We start from the raw sequence: 24,047 nt of genomic DNA, 5'->3' as shown, positions 1-24,047 counted from the left end.
CCGGATGGCCTGACCTGAGCTAGTTTCCTAGGAGTAGCCAAACCCAGAAAGAGTGAAGAAGGAAATAATCTAAGAAGGAAAAATTGTTAATGATCTAAGGACAGAAGTGGCCAGTGCTGGCTGGGGTCTTGGGCATGGTCACAAAAGAGCCGGCCTGTCCCTCGCCAGTCGGCATTCCTGCTCTAACAGGCATTGGGAGGAGCTAGCCACAGGACTGGGTTGGAGGACCTTTTGAATGGGTTCTCATTCAAGCATTAGGGAAGAAGGTGCATCTGGCTGGGTCTTGGAGGTCTTCCTCATTCATGGCTGATCTCGGTTAGGCAGTGGCCACTATCTGAGGCTTCTGAAGGGTCTTGAAGGGGAGGGTTCTGGTCCAAGGCTGGGTCTTGGCTCAGTGGCTATGGAGAGCTCCAGAGCTCCAATTTGGCTCCATAGTGGCTGTGGATGCCTGGTGAGGAGGCCACCAAGGCCACATCTCCCGGGTCTTTGATGTTCTTTCCTTTCCATCCCCTCCTTCAACACCTCAGCCTCTTATCTCAGTTCTTCCCCAGAGCTGCCGCTGTTCCATGGTTGTTTCTGTTCCCAGCTCCAAGGTCAGCAGACTGTCCATTCGGTCACTGCTGGCCCACACTGCCCACTGCTCACTGCCTGACTGGATCTGTGCTCTCTCTCTATGAGCTCACTCTGGTCACTCTGGAGCTCTGAGCATTAGGCCCACTAGAGCTGCTGTCCAGTCTTCAGGAACCTTCTTTGCAAGTGTATGATGAGCTCAGCCTTTCAGGGGCACCATCTGCCTGCTCATTCATCTGCCCTGGGACACTCCTTGCAGTCTACTCTTCCACCTCTGGCCTGAGGGCTCTTCAGGCACCCTAGGGCTGGGTTTGCTGATTGGTTGCCTCCTGCTGAATCAACTAGTCCCCAAGGTCCCATGAGAACAGAGGTAGCTGGGTAACTCAGCGGTTTGAGTCAGGTCTAGAGATGGGAGGTATTGAGTTCAAATCTGACCTTAAATACTTCTTAGTTGTGTGACTCTTGACAAGTCACTTAGCCCCCATACCCAAACTACTCTTCTGACTTGGAACCAACACACAGTATTGATTCTAAGAGAGAAGGTAAGGAGAAAGAAAGAGAGAGAAAGAGAGAGAGAGACAGAGAGAGAGAGACAGAGAGACAGAGAGAGAGACAGAGAGACAGAGAGAGAGACAGAGAGAGAGAGAGAGAGAGAGAGAGAGAGAGAGAGAGAGAGAGAGAGAGAGAGAGAGAGAGGGGAAGAGGAAGATGAAAGAAGAAGGAAGGAAGGAAGGAAGGAAGGAAGGAAGGAAGGAAGGAAGGAAGGAAGGAAGGAAGAGAAAGAAAGAAAGAAAGAAAGAAAGAAAGAAAGAAAGAAAGAAAGAAAGAAAGAAAGAAAGAAAGAAAGAAAGAAAGAGAGAAAGAAAGAAAGAAAGAAAGAGAGAGAAGGAGGGAGGAAGGAAGGAAGGAAAAGAAAGGGAGGGAAGGAGGGAGGAAAGAAGGAAGGAAGGAAGGAAAAGAAAAGAAAGGAAGAAAGAAAGAAAGAGAAAGGAAAGAAGGAAGAAAAAAGGAAGGAAGAAAAGGAAAGCATTTATTAAATACTTATTATGTAGTAAGTGATGTGTTAAGAGAGGCAATATGGAAGAGTGGATAGGTAAAGATGGGGAAAGGAATAAATATCCAATTCCTGGTGGGTATGGACTGCTGGGTATTGGAACAGAAAAAAGAGGAGCACCCCTTGGCCACTCGTAATGATCTTATAGGAATCCAGACGGGGCAGGGAAGGTCCCAGACATTTCCAACACAGACTGCCTAAATTCTGGCCCTAAGCTCCCCACAACTAGAACTCAGCTTTTGCCTCAGCTCCCAGAGGTTCAGATGGTGAGCCTTTTCCACCAGTTCTTGCCTGGAATTAGAACCCTCCATGCCACTTTCCAGACATTACCAATGACCTTCTTAGAATATAATGGGCTTCTTGAGGATGGAGACTTTTTTGTTTGCCTTTAGGGGAATTGTGGTCCTATAACAGGGCTTGGAAAATATTCAATATGAAATGAGATGAAATATTCAGTGGTAAATAGTCAATAAGCACTTTGCCATTCATTCATTCATTCATTCATTCATTCATTCATTCATTCATTCATTCATTCATCCACAGTAGGTGAGTACTCTTGCTGGTCAGCTAGTGTGAGAATGAAGCTATGGGATAGGCTGGGCATTCAGGATTCTCTGAGCATACAGAAAATGGCTATCTGAAATAGATGAGGAGTCTGGGCACCAGCTCACAAGCCTAGCCCCAAAGTATGAGCTGGCATTTGAATGATCGAGGCCCCTGCTGGAGCTCCCACTCTGCCTAAAACAGAGCAGTTAACAACGTTCTGACTAGCATCCTGCTCATTTCTTCTTTCAGAAAGTGAAGGATGGGTCTAGACTGCCCTTTCCCCCAGCCCATGAGGAAATAAGGTTCTCCCTCCTTACCATTTGCAAACTCCGACCCAGGTCACAGAAGCACTCAGGTGACCCAATAGCACCACCCCATGGTGACTGAAGAACAAACACTCCTGGATAAGATGCTGCTATGAACCAGTGTGGGAGAGACGCCCTGCTCTTCCACACACTCTGGGAAACCCTGAGAAACAGAGACTGGCTACTCTATCTGGGCCTGAGTTGAACAGAAAGAGGAAGGAAGAAGGGTGACAACAGGAAAGTCAAAGGAAATCATCTTGAAGTCTAGCAGTGCTGGGAGAGGGGTCTCACCAAGGAAAACATGAATAAACAGAGTGCCAAACACAATGAAGAAATACTATGGATGAACAAAAGCCCAGGAGGGAAACAGAGAGAAGAGGAGTCATTGTACAGTAAGAAAAGCCTCGAAGGGAAAAAAAAAGTCTGACCCTGAAGGACTGTAGGAAATGAAGCAAGAGTACAATCATGGAAAGATGGCAGCATGTTCTGCTAAAAGGAGCCTGGGTCCCCCATAAACACCCAAATAAAGCTCTTAAAAATGTTCTAAGAGGGGACAGCTGGGTAGCTCAGTGGATGGAGAGCCAGGTCTATAGATGGGAGGTCCTGGGTTCAAATCTGGCCTCAGCCACTTCCTAGCTGTGTGACCCTGGGCAAGTCACTTGACCCCCATTGCCTAGCCCTTACCACTCTTCTGCCTTAGAACCAATACACAGTATTGACTCCAAGCCAGAAGGTAAAGGTTTAAAAAGATGTTCTAAAAGAAAGAATAAGAAAAAAACGATAACAGAGAAACAGCTAGAAGCTCCTCCAGCTCAATCCAGGACCACCTAAAAAAGACTGCCAGAATCCTGAAGATGCTTTGAGCCCAGAGCAGGTGGAAAGCAGCGGGTGTCTGGGGGATGACAGGTGACAGGTACAGGGGAAGGAGCCTAGAAGAGTGGAAGAAACCTTGGGCTTGGCTGATCAGAAGTCAGAGACAGACCAACATCAAAGCCATGCAGCAGCACGCAGAGATCTCCATCTGAGGCACAGGGGAAGACAGAGCACTCAGATTGCTTTTTAGTATCCTGGCAGCTTGGTGCCACAGTGGATTGACCATTAGACTTGGGGTCAGGAAGACCTGAGTTCAAATCTTATATCTGAAACTTATTAGCAGGCTGACATAGGCAAGTCACCTAATTTCTGTCTTCCTCAGTTTCCTCATGTATAAAATAAGGAGGATAAAAGCAATCCTCTACCTTTGTAGTGAAGATGAGTTAACATTTATAAAGTGCTGTGTGAGTGTTGAAAGTAAGGACTATCTTTTGCCTTTCTTTATATTTTCAGTGGGGCAGCTAGGTGTCCCAGTGGATAGAGAGCTGGGCCTGGAATCAGGGAAACTCAGTTTCCCGAGTTCAAATTTGGCCTTAGAACTTCTCTACTAGCAACAAAGGACTGATCCAGGACAATCCTGAGGGGCTTATGAGAAAGAATGTATCCACATCCAGAGGAAGATCTGTGGGAGCAGAAACACAGAAGAAAAACAACTGCTCGATCACATGGTTTGATGGGGATAGGATTGGGGATGTGAACTCTAAATGATCACCCTAGTGCAATTATCAATAATATGGAAATAGATCTTGATCAATGGCATATGTAAAACCCAGTGGAATTGCTCATTTGCTGGGGGCGGGGTGGGAAGAGGGGAGGGAAGGAACAGGAATCTTGTAACCATGGTGAAATAGTCTAAATTAATTAATTAATTAATTAAACTTTTAAAAAATTGGCTGTAGGCACTTATAATCGACATGACTCTGAAATAAGTCACTTAACTTTGCCTCAGTTTCCTCATCTGTAAAATGAATTAGGAAGGAAATCCAGTATCTTTGCCATGAAAACCTCAAATGGAGTCATGAAGAGTAAGACACTACAGAAACAACTCAACAGGGGGCAGCTGGGTAGCTCAGTGGATTGAGAGCCAGGCCTAGAGATGGGAGGTCCTAGGTTCAAGTCTGGCCTCAGACACTTCCCAGCTGTGTGACCCTGGGCAAGTCACTTGACCCCCATTGCCTAGCCCTTACCACTCTTTCTGCCTTGGAGCCAATACACAGTATTGACTCCAAGACGGAAGGTAAGGGTTTAAAAAAAAAAAGAAAGAAAGAAAGAAACAACTCAACAGTGATATCCTCAGCATTTAGCAGAGTATTTGGCCCAGAATAGATGCTTATATAAATGTTTAATGACTGTTATTTTCTTAGATGAAATTTACTATTGATTTTCAGATTTTTTTCTTTGACTCATCTTCAGGATTAGAGTCAAATTAATCTTTAATTCTTCAAAAGTCTTTTATTGAATAAAATTTAATAGCACTGTGGTCAGTAAGGAATGTGTTCCATACTTCTGCACTTCTGCTTTTTCACATTTGTTTATGAGGTTTTGAATGCCCAATACATCATGAATTTTTGCAAAGGTACTATGTCTAGCATAGATAAATTCCTTCCTGTTCCTGTTCAGTAATTGCCAGAGGTCTATCATCACTAACTTTTTTGCATTAATGAGGTAACATACCTAAACTTAACGGATTGCAGCTAATGTCATCCTTAGAGATTTTTTCAACAAAAGATAGAAAGAATCAGTGTCTTAGGTATACAATTAAGAAAAAAAAAGAAAATCAACAAATTAAGAAACATCAACTGAATAACAAGTAGAAATTCTGAAAATCAAAGAAGAAATGAACAAAAACAAAAGCAAAAGAAACCCTGAATTAATAAATCAAACAAGATCCTGGACTTCAGGTAGTTGGACTTAAAAATGAAAGGAAAAAGAAATTATATCAAAAATGAAAAAGAATTCACAACTGAAGATGAGATAAAGAAATCTACAAGAAAATATCTTACCCAATTATATGCCAACAAAACCAATAACTTATACGATTATAAAAATGAAAACTACTTTAATTGTCAGAATAAGAAATAGATTCTGTAAATAATTTAGAATCATAAAAATAAATTGAGTGAGCCATGGAAAAATCCCTATAACCAAATGGACTTATGAGTGAATTCTCTCAAACATTCAAAGAATAATTAATGTCAATATTTCATAAACTGATGATAAAAACAGAAAAAGGAAAGATTCTCTTTTTGATACCAAAATGATCCGGATACCTAAGTCACATAGAGAAAAAACAGAAAGAAAACTATAGACCAATATGCCAAATGAACAGTGACACAAAAATATTAAGTTAAATGTTAACAAAGAGGTTTCAACATCATAGTAAAAAGATTTTATACGATGTACAGGTTAGTTTTGTAATAAGAATGCAGGGTTCTGTATAAGGAAATTTAAATATAATATACCACATTAATGTGAAAAATAAAAAGCACAATTATGTTGATAGAATCTGAGAAGGCTTTTTTAACAATATGCAACATCAATTTCTGTTGGTTTGTTTTAATAAGACAGCATAAGGATAAATAGACCTTTCTTTAATTTAGGAAATATTATTCACTGAAAATCAAGAATCCTCAGCATTATAACCAACACCAGGGACAGCTGGGAAGCCCAGTGGATTAAGAGCCAAGCCTAAAGACAGGAGGTCCTAGGTTCAAATCTGGCCTCAGACACTTCCTAGATGTGTGACTCTGGGCAAGCCACTTGACCCCCATTGTCTAGCCCTTACTTCTCTTCTGTCTTGGAACCAACACACAGTATTGATTCTAAGACAGAAGGTGAGGGTTTAAAAAACAAACAAACAAAAAAAAAAAACAACATCTTTCCAATAAAGTCAGGGGTAAAGCAAGGATATCTATTATCACTTCATATGCTAGTGAAAGTACTAAGAGAAGAAAAAGAAACTGAGGGAATAGACACAGGCAACATGACACAGACAAAGATGCTTTTTGAGGAGGAAATATGATGATCTCTCTAGTGAACCCCAAAGAATCAGCAAAAATAAAACTGAAACAATCTCAACAAACACTGCAGGACAGAAAACAGATGAACATAGATCACCAGCATAAAACCCAGCAGGAAGAGATTGGAAGAAAAAAATACATTCAAAATAATTAAGAAGTATAGAAAACATTTTGGTGTCTACTCTAGAAGGATGACTGCAAAACACTATTTTTGAAAAGGAGGATAGATCCAAATAATTAAAGAAATATTATTTGCTCATAAGTTGGGTGATTAGATATAAATATAATGACACTATTACTTAAATTAACCTCTATGGATAGTGGGAAAGTTCTTGACCAAAAGATAAAGAGGATCAAATCACATCAAATGGACACAATTATAAAACAGTGAAAAGTTTTTTCACAAACCATTGCAATGGAGTTAGAAGGAAAATCATCAAACTGGTTTAAACTTTGTGTTTTCCATGAAATAAGTCTGATAGCCAGGAAATATATGGAATTGCTACAATATACCATATATAATATACAACATAATAAAATACAATAAACAATACACAAATAGCAAGAATTATTTTATCTAATAGATGAAGGGTCAAAGATTAGACATACTCAATTTATTGGTAAACATTCAAAAAATGCTCCAAATCATTTCTTTTGGGTTTTTTTAAACCCTTACCTTCTGTCTTAGAATCAATACTGTATATTGGTTGCAAGGCAAAAGAGTGGTAAAAGCTAGGCAATGGGGGTCAAGTGACTTGCCTAGGGTCACACAGCTGGGAAGCGTCTGAGGCCAGATTTGAACCCAGGACCTCCCATCTCTAGGCCTGGCTCTCAATCCACTGAGCCACTCAGCTGCCCTCTTAATATGCTCTTCATATTTTATTTAACATTTTGTGCCACTTTCATTTGGGATATAGGTCTATGGTTTTCTCTCTATTTTTATTCTCTCTCCACAATGTATCCTTTGACCCAAAGAGAGAAGAAAAGGATACATAAGCACAAAAATATGTATGTTCTCTTTATTATTATTTTTATGATGGTAAAGAATTGGAAACTAAGGGGACCCACCAACTGGGGAATGGCTGAACAAGTTGTGGTAGGTGAAGGTGATCGAGTATTATTGTGCTGTAAGATTGGAGGAAGGAAATGGTTTCAGAAAAACTGGGGAAGACTTACATGAACTGATGCAGAGTTAAGTGATCAGAACCAGGGAAACAATTTACATAGTAACAATACTGTAAAGACTAACCACTTTGAAAGGCTTAGGAACTCTAACCAACACGGTAACTGAGCACAGTTCTGTCCGCCTCTAGCTAAAACATGTTCTCCACCTCCAGAGAGGGAACTGGGGAACAGATGGGCTCAGAGTGAAGATTAAAGCAGATTTTCTCTTATTTATTATTTTTTTTTTCGACATGGCTAGCGTGGGAATTTATTTTGCCTGACTATACATTTTTGTAATGGATATTTTTTGTTGTTGCCTTCTCAGTAGAGGTTGGAGGGAGGGAAATTGGAACTGAAAGTAAACTAAAAATGAATTAAAAGTAGAGGGAAAGGACCCAGATATATACAAAAATATTCATAGCAGTACTCTTTGTTGGAGGAAAGAATTAAAAAGGAAAAGGCTGCCCATTGATTGGAAAATGGCTAAATTAATTATGGCACCTGAATGAAACAGAACGCTATTATGCCATAAGAATTATAACAAGTTATACCATTATACCAAAAGAATGGGTTGAGAGAGCCTGAGGAGAACTGTATATACCAGTACATACAATGGTTTACAGAATGACTAAAAACATTAAAAGAAAAACAGCTTTGGGGGTAGCTAGGTGACTCATTGAGAGCCAGGCCTAGTGATGGGAGGTCCTGGGTGGTGGTGAACCTTTTAGAGACCAAGTGCCCAAACTGTAATCCTCACACTGCCTATGAGCTACCCTTTCACCCCAGACAGGGGAGGGAGGAAGCACTCCCATTGGGCTGTGGGGCAGTGATATGAGAAATGTCCTTGGTCACAGTGAAAGCTGTCCAAAAGGAAAATGGCTCCCTTGGGATTTCTCTTAGCCAGAGGTGAGACAACAAGCTTTCAGAGGGATTCCTTTCCCACAAGGATTGAACAAGTTGGGCTAGACTTGCTCCCAGGTCTCAAACTCTGTGAGTCTAACTACAAGGCCAGGGTTCCATGTGCCACCCAAGCTGCCTCTCAACCACCCTTCACCTCCTCTCTGTTAAACGGATGGTGAAGCTGGCGTGAGACTGACTCAAGAAGTCCATTCTTCCCCCACTCATAGAAAAGCCAATCATGACAGCAAGTCAAGCCCTCTCCCCCTGCCCACCACCCTTACTGCCAAGGCTCCAGCACTTTGCAAACTTACTGTTGGTGTGCCAACAGCCTGGATGTTTTGCCACGTTGTTATAGGCTCTGCAGCAATGTGCCACTCTGGGAAGGTTTTCACAAGTAACTTCACAAAGGTTGACTTCCCCACAGCTGCAAAACAAATGACATAATATTGAAATAATTTAAATAAATGTATTAATCATTTAAATTTTAAATATATTTATAAATAATTCCAATAAAGAAATAATTTAAATAAAAATACAATTAAAAAAACCTTCTTCTTTTTTTTTTTTAAACCCTTACCTTCTGTCTTAACGTCAATACTGTGTATTGGCTCCAAGGCAGAAGAGTGGTAAGGGCTAGGCAATGGGGGTGAAGTGACTTGCCCAGGGTCACACAGCTGGGAAGTGCCTGAGGCCAGATTTGAACCTAGGACCTCCCATCTCTAGGCCTGGCTCTCAATCCGCTGAGCTACCCAGCTGCCCCCTAAAAAAAAACCCCTTCTTTCTCTCCTCTCTATTCTCCTCACCCTAAAGTGAGGTGTGGGGGGGAACCATAAAAAATAGGATATGTAGCCAAACAAAATAAATTCCTGCATTGGCATGTCCAAAACAGTATTTCTCATTCTGCATAATGCTTCTCTGACAAGGCATGGCAGCATTCTTCATCCTCAGTCCTCTGGAATCATGGTTAATTGTTGAGTTGATTGGGTTCTTAAGTCTATCAAAGCCATTTGTCTTTACAACATTGTTCTTGTATAAATTAGTGTCTTGGTTCTGCTTACTTTACTCTGCCTCAGGTCACAAGTCTTCTCAGGCTTCTCTGAAGTCGTCTTTTTTGGTAATTTCCTACTGCACAATAGTGTACCATAACTTTGTCTAGCTATTCCCCAATTGATGGGTACCCCTCCCCTTGGTTTCTGGTTCCACACTAGAGCTGCAACATTGTTACATATGTGCTGGGAGCCATCAGACCACGATGCCTTGACAGAGTCACCCGTGGTAGCTGGGAAGACCACAGAGTGGTCCTTGGAGAGATGTGATTGCCCACCCAACGCCCCCTTGCATGACCTCTTTCATCAATGCCCCTCACCTATGAATTGACATGATTATTATTCCCCCTCATCTCAAAAGAAATAATGCAAGAGCAAAACACCTGTAGCCTAGTTCCCCAAAACATCCCCAAAAGATCAGACCCTCAAACCCAATCCCAAAAGACTATCATGGGGCAACTTTTACTTAGGTACATAATTCCCAGTGAAACCGCAGCTACAGGCCAAGCCCAAAACTTTCTCATGAAGCCAGCACACAAATCAATCATAGAGGCCCATACAATACATACAGGTACAGTACAGGTTCACTAAGCTTCAATATGCCTCAGTGACTCAATTACACAAATCAGTAACTCAAACTCCCTAGTAAGCCACCTGTGATGAAATCATTTATCTTATATTCTATCTGTAATCACAATACAAATATATAAAATGTTAATCAAGTGATTTATTAAAAGTTAATGTATCACTTTTCCGATTACCTCTCTTTGATTTTGTGTATCTGCATGCCAAGAATCTGGATATAAAAATAAATCCCAAGCCTGGGAAAGTGGAGCAGCTCAGAGATGCAAAGTAGTCCCACGGCCGTAATGATTAAGCTGTCTTCCATTTGTTATTTATTTTATTTTATTTATTTTGACTGATTGTTCGCCACCTGTGGGGAACCCTGGAGTTGTGAGTGGGACTGGACCCTGACCTCAGCACATATGAATTTCCCCTCCTCTTTCTTTGATCTCTGGGATATTGGCTTTATGCTGGTGTTGATGGATGAAAGAGCCTGCAGTCTAGAATAGCTGTACCATACTAAAGGACCTCCCTCAACATACCTGTTTCTCCACAGCCCTTTGAAATGTCATTTTCCATCCACCCCACCCCCCCACTCTGTCAACTTGACAAATGTCAGGTAGAACCACAAAGCTACTTAAAATTGTATTTATCTAATTATTACTGATTTGGAACATTTTTTTCCCTTATAGCTAATGATAACTTAGGGCAGCTAGTTGGTGAGTGGATAGAATGCTGGGCCTGGAGCCAGGAACTCATCTTCCAGAGTTCAAATCTGGTCTCAGATACTTACTAGCTATATGACCCTGGGAAAGTCACTTAACCATGTCTGCCTCAGTTTCTTCATTTGTCAAATGAGCTAAAGAAAGAAATGGTGAACCATTCCAGTTGTCTTTGTCAAGTAAACCCTACATAGGGTCATAAAGAGTTAGACACAACTGAAATAACTGAACACATTGGTATCTTAAGGTTTTCCTTTTGAAAACTGCCTGTATACACTGACTACCTATCAGTTGGGGAATGGCTCTCATTTATATCCATTTAAACCAGGCTTGGAAATGAGGCATCACCAGAGAAATGTGCTCTAGAAATCTTCCCAATTGACTCTTTCTCTTCTAATTTTAGCTGCATTTAATTTTTGTGCAAAACTTTAATTTGATATAACCCAAATTGTCCCTTTTCTCCTCAGCGATCTTTTCTCTCTTTTATTTGGTCAGGTATTCTTCCCCTATCTATAAATCTGAAAGGGAATTCCTTTGTTGCTCCTCTAATGGGGTTTTGATGGTCCCCTTTATAGCCATGTCACGTCTCAATTTGGAGCTATCTTGGTACACAGTGTGAGATCCTGATCTATAATGGGTTTCTGCCAGACCTCCTTCCAGTGTGCTCCGAAGTTTTTGTTGAGTGGCGAGCCGTTACCTGAGGAGCTCTTAGAGACTTTGCTTTTGTCAAACACCAGCTTTCTAGCTCATTTGCTTCTGTCTATTGGGCTCACAGTCCATTCCAGTGATTTATACGACACGTTGAGATCTGGTGTTCTTTCCACTTGGTTTTCTTGGTTTTTTCACGTTTTTCTTCTGGAGATTTTCGACCCTTCCTCTTTCAGATGCCCCTCTGGCTTGGAACATTGGTTCCTAGTTAGGTTCTGACTACGACTAACTAACTATCATGAAGGTAAGCGTTAAAAAAAAAAGACTATATATTAAAGACCTCATTGGTGTTTCCTTGACTCAGATATAATAATGATAACAACAACAACAATAGCAGCTGGCTTTTCTAGGGCTGTTTAAGGTTTAGGAAATACATAATAATAGCTAACATTTACATAGTGCGTTCTATATGCCACACACTTTACAATTATTGACTCATTTAATCCTCATAAGAACACTGGGAAGAAGATGCTAGTATTATTACCCCCATTTTACAGATGAGGAAACTGAAGGCAATAGAGATTAAGTGACTTGTTTGGGGTCACACACAGGTAGTGTCTTAGGTTGGATTTGAACTCAGATCTTCCTGACTACAGGCCCAGTGCTCTACCCATTGAGTCATCTAGCTGCCTATAATTATAACAATCTTTGGAGATAGTTGCTATTATTCTTCCCATTTTACAGAAGAGGAAACTGAGGCAGGTTACACATATAGAATACATATAAGAAAGAGTAAACACACATTTTCTCCTTTGGCCTGGACCAAAGAGAAAATGCCTTCTATCAAAAGAAATCTTTAGCTGCTCTGCAATGTTAAAACAAAGATGGCAAATGAAATCAACTATTTTCAAATACAGCTAGGAAATAGAGACATTTTAAGAAGGAGCCTGCAGGGGGCAGCTGGGTAGCTCAGTGGATTGAGAGCCAGGCCTAGAGATGGGAGGTCCTAGGTTCAAATCTGGCCTCAGGCACTTCCTAGCTGGGTGACCCTGGGCAAGTCACTTGACCCCCATTGCCTAGCCCTTACCACTCTTCTGCCTTGGAGCCAATACACAGTATTGACTCCAAGATGGAAGGTGAGGGTTTAAAAAAAAAAAAGGAAGGAGCCTGCATTGAGGAATGCTGTTAGGAAGCTGCCCAGAGCACTGGGACTTCTTACCTCGAAGTCACACAGCCAGGCCATGGCAGAAGACAGAGTTGAATCTACTTCTTGGCTTCAAGACTAGTCAGTTTTCTATCCACCTTAACACACACACACACACACACACACACACACATCAGCCTCTCATCATTATTATACACTAACTATAAGGCAGACAAGAAAACTGAGACCTCCTCCCCTCCCCAGAGATTGATTTGCCTTATTTGCCTCAGTTTCCCCTTCTGTAAAAGATGGGCTTAAACAAAACCACCTATCTGGGGCAGCTGGGTAGTACAGTGCATAAAGTACCAGCTCTGGAGTTGCTTACTCAAAATAACCGGCCTGGGAGGCTTGGACCTTTAATAACGGCCAGGGAAATGTCCTTAAGAAGGAAATGGAAGAGAGTGGGTCCCTCTGCCCTAAAGCCAGAGCATGACACCCTTCTGAAGAGTTCCAGCTGCTTAAACAACCCCTGTGCCCCAGCTCCCTCTTTCCCAACTGCATGGGAATGCAGAAGTCTTGCAGTTCTCGGCCCTCCTCCTTCTCCCAGCTCATACCTCAGCCTCCCCCACAGCAAATGACCCTTTTAGACTTCAGTATCATCCTTAGTGCTTAGCACAGTGCCTGATGCATGGTATAGGTGCTTAATAGATGCTTGTTTGGGGGTAGTTAGGTAGCATAGTGGATAGAGCACCAGGTGTGGAGCTGGGAGGACCTGGGTTCAAATCTGATCTTGGACACTTCCTACCTGGCTTACCCTGGGCAAGTTACTTAACCCCAATTGCCTAGTCCTTGCCACTTTACTATCTTAGAACTGAAATGAAGACAGAAGGTAAAGGTTTAAAAAGAAATGCTTTTTTAGCTTGACACAGAGGGGCATTTTGAATATGAATGGCTACCCAAATTTTTTTTTATAATTATTCAAGTAAATATACAATATAAGGGCAGTTTGGCATAATAGAGAAACAAGGATGTAGAGTTGGAAGTGGCCTCAGAGGCCCTGTAGTCCAAACTCTAGTTTAACAAATGAGGAAACTGAGGCAAGTTAAGTAACTTATCCAAGGACATAAGTTAATAATAATAATAGTTCACTTACACAATGCTTACTATGTGCCAGGCACTGGGCTAAGTGCCTTACAATTATTATTGCATTTAATCCAAGGAAGAAGATGTTATTAGCACCCCCATCTTACAGATAAGGATATAGAGGTAAACAGAAGTCAAATGACTTTCCCAGGGCCACATAGCTGATGTCTGAGGCTGAATTTGATCTCAGGTCTTCCTGATTCTAGGCTTAGTTCTTTACCCATTGTAAACCTCAAATTTCCTTAGACTTATAAATGTTGGACTTATAAATGTTAGACTTATACATTTTCCAAGTATGAAATATCCCAATGGTGAAATTTCCAACATTTATAAGTCTAAGGAAATTTGAGGTTTACACCACTAAATCACCTAGCTGCCTATAAGGGAGAGGAGGGGATCTGAGTGAACTCAGCTCCTCTGCCTCACAGTAACTGCTCTATACTTCACTGCCTCTTTTACTAGGTGATAAGGTCTCAGGCCTGAAACTGTGGCTTCCAAGCCCACTACTATTTACCAGCCTCAAAGAGATTCCAGCTTCTCTCCAACACTCTTCCTAGGGTTTATATTCAAAGAGGAGAGAGCCTTCCCCATTGATAAAAATGCTCAGGATCTCTTCTCAAACTTTCAGAATAGGGATGGGAATCAAGGAATTTGGGACTCAAGCCCAGTGAACTCTCAGGAGTCCTCCTGATATGACTCAAAAATCCCTTCTGCAGTGGCAAGATTGGAGTTAGAAAGCATCAAATAGACTTGGCAAGCCCCAAATGAGAAAGAAGCACCCAGTGGCTGACCCTTCCAACTTCCCTTATTGAGCCTCAGCTCAGGTTTTTAAGACTAGAGCTTCTCACTCTCTCTTTTTTTTAACCCTTTGCCTTCCATCTTAAAATCAGTACTATGGCTTTAAGGCAAAAGAGCATCAAAGGCTAGATAATGGGGGTTAAGTGACTTGCCCAGGGCCATATAGCTTGGAAGTGTGGACACTAGATTTGAATTGAGGTCTTCCAGTCTCAGGCCCAGTACACTAACCACTGAACCACTTAGCTGCCTCTTTCCTAAAATCTAGGCATGAGGGAAATCCAAGGGGTTCAAGGTTTAGGGTACAGCTAAACTCTAAAAACGGGTTATAAGGGAAAAGGAAATTGTAGAGCTGAGTGGATGACTCATTTACACAGCACTTAAAAGTTTACAAAATGTCTGGTATACATTGTCTCATTTATGCCACAAAATAATCCTGTTTTGTTTTTTAAAGGTACTGTAGCTATTGGTAGTAGTCTCTCGGTAACTGAGGATGACGATTGTCTTTGTGCGTTTTTGTGCACCAAGATACTTGAGCGTGAAGATTTAAGTGGAAAAGTCGATGCACAGAGACAGTCCCACTCTCTCGGCGTTGGAAGCCTGGGTCCATTGGCATGAAAGGTCGTTACACCTGGAGACTTCCTCAGCTGCACTGGATGGCTGTGTTGTCTTTTGTGCTCCAACACACCCTAAGCACTCCACAGTTCCTTGCTGCATTGCCATCTCAGCCGTTGAACCTTCTTGTTGGTTTCTTCCGCCTGTTCCACTGAAGCTGAAGCAGTCTTCACATGCTGGCCGCTGCCGCATGCTAGCAGCTACTAGATGGGAGGTCCTAGGTTCAAATCTGGCCTCAGACACTTCCCAGCTGTGTGACCCTGAGCAAGTCACTTAACCCCCATTGCCTAGCCCTTACCACTCTTCTGCCTTGGAACCAATACACAGCATTGATTCCAAGATGGAAGGTAAGGGTTAAAAAAAAGAATCTGAGGTTCTGAGTAGATAAGTAATTTGCAATAGTTGTATACCTCCTAAATGTCAGAGGTAGAATTTGAACCCAGGTCTTCCTGAGTCAAAGTCCAGCCCACCCTATCCATATGCTTACTTTTCAACACCCATTCACTTCCTTTGGTCTTACTTCAATCAATTTCGGTCAACTGTAAAAAGATTTGCCTTCTGATTCAGTTTGGGGGAAGCCACCCTGCTTTGTATTTGCATCTTTCCTGGAGTCCACCAGGAACATGAGGGGTCACTTTTGAAAAGCCTCGGGCTTTCTCCCCCTGGCCCACAAGGGAGTTAGGGATGATCATCATTCCTTTGGGAAAGAGTCTGAGTTACAGCCTTAGGTCTACTTTGTATTTAATCATGTGTCTGTGTTGTCTCCCCTCAGAAGAAAAGTAAACTCCTGCAAGGAAGACATTGTTTCCATTCGGCCTCTGTATCCCACTGTGGGCAACAAGCCTTCCCAAGAATTAGGTGGCTATGAAATTCGAGAGAGTCAGCCTCCCCAGGTGAAGCGCCCTGGAGGCTACAGTGGAGACCACAAAGTGACAAGCTAAAAGCTAAGGGGACCTTGCAGGGCTGGCCCCCTGGAGGATCTGCTGTCCAGGCTACAGAGAGGAGGGTCTGGCTGCATTCTGGCCCACTCATATCACCCCCCTCTAGAATCCTGTGTCCACTTCTGGGTTCCATGTTTTAGGAAGGGCATCGGAGGTGGCCAGAACCCAGGGAAGGTAGCCAGGAAGGGGAGGAAGGGGCCTGAGCAGGAAAGGACCTAGGTGACCGTCATAATGGGCTTTACAATTCCAAGGGGCCCAGGGCCAGGGAGTGCAGTGGGTGCAAGTCATCTCCTTTGGGCAGGGAGGGGGCAGAATTAGGAGCAACCTTGTCTGGGGGCCCTCCTCACTGCCTGTCCATCTCAGGAAACTGGTTTCTCTGCCTCAAGGCCCTGCTAAAAATCCCACCCTCTAGGGGAAGCCTCTTCCAGCTCCTCTCAATTCTAGTCCGTCGCTCTCTTAATTATTGCCAATTTATCAGGTTTATAGCATTTTGTATACACTTAGATGGATGTTTGCTTATTGTGAACTCCGCCAGGGCTGCATCTCCGAGAGTGGTTAGCACAGTGACTGGCACACAGTAGGCGTTTAATAAATGCTTAGTGATAAAGGAAAGGGCAAACCAAGAAAACCCCATGGAGCGGAAGGGCCATGGTTCTCCAAGAGTCAGACACGACAGAACGACTAAACAACAAATAATGCTACTGACATTGCAGAGAGGCTCATCTCTTCCAAGTCTGGGACTAGTGGTGAGCTCCACGTCACTGAAGGGCCTCAAGGGGAAGCCTTCATTCAAGGGATGCAGATCGACTCAGGTCCAGGACAGGCTCCCGGCCCTGAGGAGTCAGGGAACAAGTCGCAGCCGTAGCTGGCCCGCGGGGCGGGTACCCCCTTCCTTTCTTCTCCCGGGGCACTTGCCCGGGCGCCCCTCATTGCGCAGGCTCAGAACAGGCCGGGACAGGTCCCGCCCCTATGCCCCCCCGCCCCGCCCCCAGCGGCCCGGGCCCTTACCGATGTTGCCTTCCACCGCGAGGCGCCGGGGCGCTCGCCTCGGAGCCGGGCCCGACTCTGCACGCTGACCCTGGACCCTGGGCCCGAGGGAGGCGCGGAGCAGGGCCCGCAGCTGCCGACCCGGCCCGCCCAGAGCCATCCTCTTCCTCCTCCTCTTCCTCTCTCTTCCTCCTCCTCCGGGTTGTAGTCTTCCCGCCTCCCGGGGCTTTGGGGCGGGGCTTGCCGCGGCTGCCGGGAAAACTGAGGTCCGGAGCGGGGCTGAGTGCTCTAGGCCCCGGGGTTCTGCTCCATCTCTGCCCAGCCTGGTCCGGATTAAGGCTGCCTGAGGCTTCGGGCGTCTCCTCCCCCCACTGTCTCAGGGGCAGGCGGTGAGCCCCCTACTTTGTGCTGGAGGCGCGCTGTCTACATACAAAGAGAGAGCTTCCTGGCCTGTTGGGGCCCGAGGCCATAGCTCTAGGCTGGCCAGATTCGAGGTTAGCGAGCTTCAGAAACTTCCCAGCTGTAGGAACCTGGGCAAGTAATTGGACTTCTCTTTGCCTCAGTTTCTTCATATATCAAATGGGAATACGAGCACCCATATCTTCAGAGTGGTTATAAGGATAAACAAAATAATTGTAAAACCCTTGGCAACCTTAGCAAAATGCTATATAAATGCCAGCTGGTATTGATTGGCAGCAGCTAGGTGGCCCAGTAGATAGAGCAACTGGTCTTGGAATCAGGCTTCATAAGTTCAAATCCAGTCTAACACGTAATAGCTGTGTGACCCTGGACAAGTCACTTCACCCCATCTGCCTCAGTTTCTTCCTCTGCAAAATGAGCCAGAGAAGGAAATGGCCAGGCACATTGCCACAGAACTCCAAATGGGTCAAGGAGAGGTAGGCAGGCCTGCCTGAAAAAGAACAGAAATAAAAGTTGTGGGATACTTAGAGGTATGAGTCAGTCATGTTCCTCCACCTTAGCTTTCTGTTCTTTAGATCAAATATCCTTCAGCTCTTTCCCTCCTCATATGGATCAGTCTCAATTTCTCTCACCATGCTCCAGCTGGTAGAACTGAACCCTGTATGCCCTTGCATGAATTGGATTACTTGCCTTGGTTTGCATTGATCCTCAGTTTCCCTCCTCTGTTGAGTGTAAGGGGATTGCAAATCCTCTTGCAAATTATAGGTATAATAATCATGGCATGAAAGTTTCTGCTACTGAAAGGCACTGAGTACAAGGCTCACTGGCACTCTGGTGACCTTAAAGAAGACCATAGAAAATAGGAAGAAAGTGTGGCATTTGGATGAGTTAGGAGAGATCAGGAAGGGGTGCCATGGCATCTCAAAGGCCCCCAACTCTGTTAGCATTAAAAAATAAATGCCTTCTGTCTTATCAATCTGTGTACTGGATCCAGGGCAGAAGAGCAGTAAGGGCTAGGCAATGGGAGTTAAATGACTTATCCAGGGTCATATAGCTAGGAAGTATCTGAGGTCAAATTTGGACCCAGGACCTCCCATCTCTTGGCCAGGCTTTAAGTCCACTGAGTCCCCTAGTTTCCTCTTCTGTTAGCATTTTTTAAAAGCTGGAACACTTTTCTTTAACTAGGATTGGAAAGGTGAGCTAGGAAATGTATTTTCTGCTATATTAGGAGCAGGTCACAGTTGAACTCACTAACCTAAGCAGAAACAGCTTTGATGAAAGATCTGGTGATAGACGGTGAGTCTCTTGCAGGAGGACCAGGCTAGTTAAATCCCATAAAACTCATCATTGAAGGGCCCAATTCCCCCGCCCCCCCCCCCTTATGAAGACCCTCTATGAAGGTTTGCTTATACAAAAGGATTATAAGGAAGGTATTTGGAAATTGTCCTGAGCAGCCTTTGAGTGAGTAAAAGGAATTATCTAAATAACTTCATTACAACGTGTGGAGAACTTCGATTAATTAGACAAAAACTGGTCACTGGACAAGAGCAACTATAGTTCACAAACTTCTAGTGATTGATTGAGAGGATAAGCCATACCCATTATGGCCAGTGTAAAATGGACACGCTCGCCTTGTTCCAGAATCTCTCTGCATCAATCATGAAGAGAGGCAACCATGGGGAAACAAAACCAAACCAAAACTCAGCTCCTTTTAAAAAATTTTATTTAATTAGTTAATTTAGAATATTTCCCCATGGTTACAAGATTCATGTTCTTTCCCTCCCCTCCTCCAACCCTTCTGTAACGGATGGGCAATTCCACTGGGTTTTACATGTGTCATTGATCAGAACCTATTTCCATGTTGTTGATGTTTGCACTAGGGTGATGGTTTAGAGTCTACATCCCCAATCATATCCCCATTGACCCATGTGATCAAGCAGTTGTTTTTCTTCTGTTTCTCCTCCCACAGTTCTTTCTCATGAGTCCCTCAGAATTGTCCTGGATCATCTCATTGCTGCTAGTAGAGAAGTTCATTACAGTCAATTGTACCAGAGTGTATCAGTCTTTGTTTATAATGTTCTCCTGGTTCTGCACCTTTCACTCTGCATCAGTTCCTGGAGGTCCTCCCAGTTCACATGGAATCCCTCCACTTTATTATTACTTTGAGCACAATAGTATTCCATCACCAAAAGCTACCACAATTTGTTCAGCCATTCCCCAATTGAAAGGCATACCCTCATTTTCCAGTTTTTTGCCACCACAAAGAGCGCAGCTATGAATATTTTTGTACAAGTCTTTTTCCTTATTATCTCTTTGGGGTACAAACCCAACAGTGCTATAGCTGGAACAAAGGGCAGGCCAACTCAGCTCTTGATTACATTCTTCTCCTGCCTCCGCATGCCTCTTCCAGAGTCCAACAAGGGTAAGGAGAAAAAGTGATTTCTCTTTCCTCCTCCCTCCACAGATTGTGGTGTCTTGCAAAGGTAACATTTGATGAATTAAGCTTAATAGGATAAAACACAAATTTCCCCAACTATTCCTCTTCTAAATATTCCTATTTCTTTAAAAATGAAACAAAACTTCTCTTCTGTTTTAGAATCAATACTAAGGGTGGAGTCTAAGGAAGAAGAATGGCAAGAGCTAAACAACTGGAATTAAGTGAATTGCCCAGGGCCACAAGGTTAGGAAGTATCTGAGGCTACATTTGAACCCAAAGCTTCTGGCTCTAGATCTAGTGCTATTTAACTACTCCCCACTTATTCCTACTTATTTTGAGGCTACTTCAAGTCACCAGATTCATATTTATCCTGGAAGTAGTCTGGACCTTTCCTCATTTACTTCTCAAATCTAGTCAATTGTCAAATCTTGACCATTCTACTTTCATATTTGTCATATCCATCCTCTTCTTTCCACTTAGCTTCTATTCCAGTTCAATCAATCAATTAATTGACAAGCACTTGGTTACCAAGCCCTTACAATTTGCCAGACCCTTTGCTAGGACTGAGAAGATAAATTAAAAAGAAATGAAGATCATTCTTGCCTTCAAGTTAATCACTTCTTACTTTGACTACTGAAATAATTTCTTAATTGGCCTCTTTTCTTCTAATAGTTCTCATCTACAATTCATCCTCCTCATATATATGCCAAAATGATAATCCTAACACTCAAATCTGACCACGTACCTATGACCATAAACCTATGCTGGCTCCCTATTGTGCTGATTGCAATTCTTCAATCAGAGGCTACATGACCACTTGTCATGTGTTTTATGGGCATCCCTTTAATAGATTTGAATATATAGACAATTGCTGAATATTTCCTTTTAACTCTCAAACTCTTGTCATTCCATCTCTAGGATCATTTGAAACCCTCCACAATTTGGTTCCAATTTATAGTTCCTGTTTTATTTCACATTTCTTCCCTTCTAATCAATTGGTCAACTGTATACTGTATATATCCCCCTTTTATAATCCCTGGCTTCCTTTAAAACACCTCTCAGGTGCCAACTCCTTTGCAAGGCTTTATCTGATCTCCCCAGGTAAAGTGAGAATTCTCTCTCTCTCTCCCTCTCTCTCTCTCCCTCTCTCTCTCTCCCTCTCTCCCTCTCTCTCTCTCTCTCTCTCTCTCTCCCTCTCTCTCTCCCTCTCTCTCTCTCTCTCTCTCTCTCTCTCTCTCTCTCTCTCTCTCTCTCTCTCTCTCTCTCTCTCTAGCTTTGGAAAGTATTTTGTATTTACCTGTCTTTACAGGTACTATATCTCCTTAGGAGAACATACACTCCTTGAGGGAAGAGACTCCTTTTTTTCCTGTTTTTCTATCTCCAGTGCCTGGCACAGAGCTGAAACTGAATAATTATTTATTGATTTAAAATGAATTGAATTGCATTGAATATAGCCTAACTCCTCCTCTGTAGGTAAAGTTGTTGAACTAGGTTATTTCCAAATTCGACATCAGTGATATTATGATAATGCTTAGTTTCAGAAAAATGAAGTTACTTGTCCTAGGACAGAGATGGGATACAAATCCATGTCTCCACTCTCCTAGTGCAGTAGTCTTTGTAGTCTACCTCCATTGCCTTTCCAATTGCCCAGCTAATGTGGGATAGATCTGATACTAAAAAGAAATACTTTCTGAGCCTCATGGATGAGCTAGAGTGTCTTCTGATTTGCCCCTGCTGTTACCTACCTTTAAGCACAGCTTCCAGGACTGTAAGTCCCCTAATTTTTTCTATGGAAATTGACCCCCTTCTGAAAGGAGATCTTCCCTGCAGCCTGAATGGTTCTGGGGAAAAGATTTCCACAAGGCACCTTTGTGATGCTAAACCCGGTTCTCCCCCTGCTGGGATACTGTGAGTGAGGCCACAAAGCAGTGGGGCCTGCATATAACTATTTCCCCTACACTGTATTATCTGAATTGGCCACTCACCTTTCTCCCCTCTGTTCTCTGAATAGCTGTTCAGATCCAAGCCTAGAGAATAAAGGACTGGCTCCTTCCCACAGAGATATAACCCTGGGTTATTGGTTTCACATCCTTTACACCAGGGTCCTAGGGTATCATGGGGAAAGAATGGCAAACCATCTAAGTGCTCCCAGATCACAGGACAATTGGGATGGAAATGCTTTAAGGGAATGGCTGACCCCTCACCCTGGCCTCCTAAGAAAAGTGAATTTAGAGGCATGGGATCACTGAATCAGGAAGAACCTCAAGGCCATCTGCACCAGGATTCTACACCATGTTTCTAACCTAATACATAGTAGGCATTTTATGAATATTTGTTGAATTAAATTGAGTTCAATTTGACCAACTTGGAAAAGAGAGAATAGGTAAACATAGTGGATGGAGGAAACTCTCCTTCCATTTTCCTGTTTTGTCTATATCCCTGGTGCTTAGATACAGTGCCTAGAACATAGTAGGCATTTGATAAATGTTTATAGACTGACTGAGTTTCTTCTATTCAGTATATACATACATATTGAGTCCCCATAAGCTGAATGGATTGAAGCCAAATGACCCAAGATCTGAGCTCTGCCACTTACCAATTATGTGGCCTCAGTCAAGTCACTCCTTTCCTCTTGATTAAATGATCCCTGAAGATCTTTCTAGTTCTCAATCTATGATCTTTGATGGTAAAGACTAGCTCAGTGGCAGCAAACCTTTTAGAGATGGAGTGCCAGGATCCACCCCCACCTTCTGACCAAGTGCCATGCCCACCGCCATCAGAGATCACATGCTGTGCCCCTCCCCACATGAGTGCCAGCACTCTACCCCCTCACCCCACAGAGGGAAGGGAGAAAGCACTCCTACTGAGTTGCTGGGTGGAGGGGTGGGTGAAGTGAGGAATATCTTTAGGAGTATAGAGAGGGGGAAGGGAGTGGTCTTCTCCAGCTCTGCCTCCTATGAGCCACCCATCTTTCCTCTGTGTGCTCCCATTGAGCTGCTGGGCAGAGGGGCTGGGATGTGAAAAAATGTCCTCAGGCACAGTGAAGAGGGGGAGAGGAGCAGCTCTGTCTGAGTCCCTCTGCTTTTCTAGTAATGTACTCTGCTGGGGAGGGTGGCCCACTTGCCCACAGAGATTGCCCCGGGTGCCATCTTCGGTACCCATGCCATAGGTTCACCATCACTGGACTAGCTAATTTTCATCTCTGTATGCTCAGCACCCAGGACAGAGCCTTGACTTTCTTTCAAATCAGACCTGTGGTTTATTTCGTTTGGCACAGGGAACTCTTGGTGAAGGCATTCCATCTGTCTATGCAGGTCAGTGCTTAATCCACTGGCAACTTGCTAGTTTCAAAGTTTCCTGGGACCCTGAGAAGTTGTCACATAACTAGGTTATACAGCTAGTATGTCTCAGAGACAGGAATTGAATCTAAGACAGCGGTTCTCAACCTCTCAATTTGTAGCAATGAGAATACATAATGCATATCAGGTAGTTACATTCCGAATCACAACTATAGCAAAATTACAGTTTTGAAGTAGCCACCAAAATCATTTTTTGGTTTGGGGTCACCACAACATGAGGAAGTGTATTGCGGGGTCACGGCATTAGAAAGGTTGAGAACCACTGATCTAAGGCTTTCTGACTTGAAGGGCAGCTTTTTATTCACCATTACAGGCTTCCTCTGTGCCTTGCAACACATAGTAGGTGCTTTGAAAACTTTTTTTTTAATTGGATTGAATTTCAGATAGCTGAAAATAGCTATTATTTTTATAAAGACAACAGCTACAAATCTAACCCTTGTTTCCTCTCCCTTCTACTACATCTCCAATTGGGGGGGAAAAAACAACTCCTAACAAATATATATAGTCAAGTCAAACAAATTCTTACATTGTCTGTGTCTTAAACATATGTCTCATCCTAGATCTTCCTTCTTAGTCTTCATGTTCTTTCTCCTAAGTGGCTAGGCCTGGTTGGTTGTTGTCCCTACTCAAAGAGGACCCCAATGATATCACTGTGTCAATGTACAGTGTGTCTGACTGTAACTGATCAGACCAATATGAACTTAGAAGGTTCTACCCCAAGTGAGGCCCAAATAGCATCTATGACCATTTGAGATGGAGAGGTCTCTAAATCTGTGTGACTCCCTTCTTTGGAA

At 43.1% G+C, this 24,047-nt stretch overlaps 1 protein-coding gene across 2 annotated transcripts in view; it reads right to left on the bottom strand.

The window, feature by feature from the left end:
* Nucleotides 1-17,374, bottom strand: part of DGUOK (deoxyguanosine kinase) — a 42,978-nt gene extending 25,604 nt beyond the window's left edge. Inside the window, exons 1-2 of one of the 2 annotated variants that reach the window (XM_056814681.1) lie at nucleotides 17,059-17,374; nucleotides 8,744-8,856 (exon numbers count right to left, since the gene is read on the bottom strand). In XM_056814681.1, coding sequence (XP_056670659.1) covers nucleotides 8,744-8,856; nucleotides 17,059-17,197 — 252 coding nt within the window. In that variant the 5' untranslated portion in view covers nucleotides 17,198-17,374. The remainder of the gene's footprint in view (nucleotides 1-8,743; nucleotides 8,857-17,058) is intronic. The other variant, XM_056814680.1, reaches the window with a different exon arrangement.
* Nucleotides 17,375-24,047: the final 6,673 nt, after the last annotated feature.

Source organism: Monodelphis domestica, chromosome 1, assembly GCF_027887165.1.
Source record: "Monodelphis domestica isolate mMonDom1 chromosome 1, mMonDom1.pri, whole genome shotgun sequence".
NCBI lineage: Eukaryota > Metazoa > Chordata > Mammalia > Didelphimorphia > Didelphidae > Monodelphis > Monodelphis domestica.
This window is presented reverse-complemented; position numbering and strand designations above follow the sequence as displayed.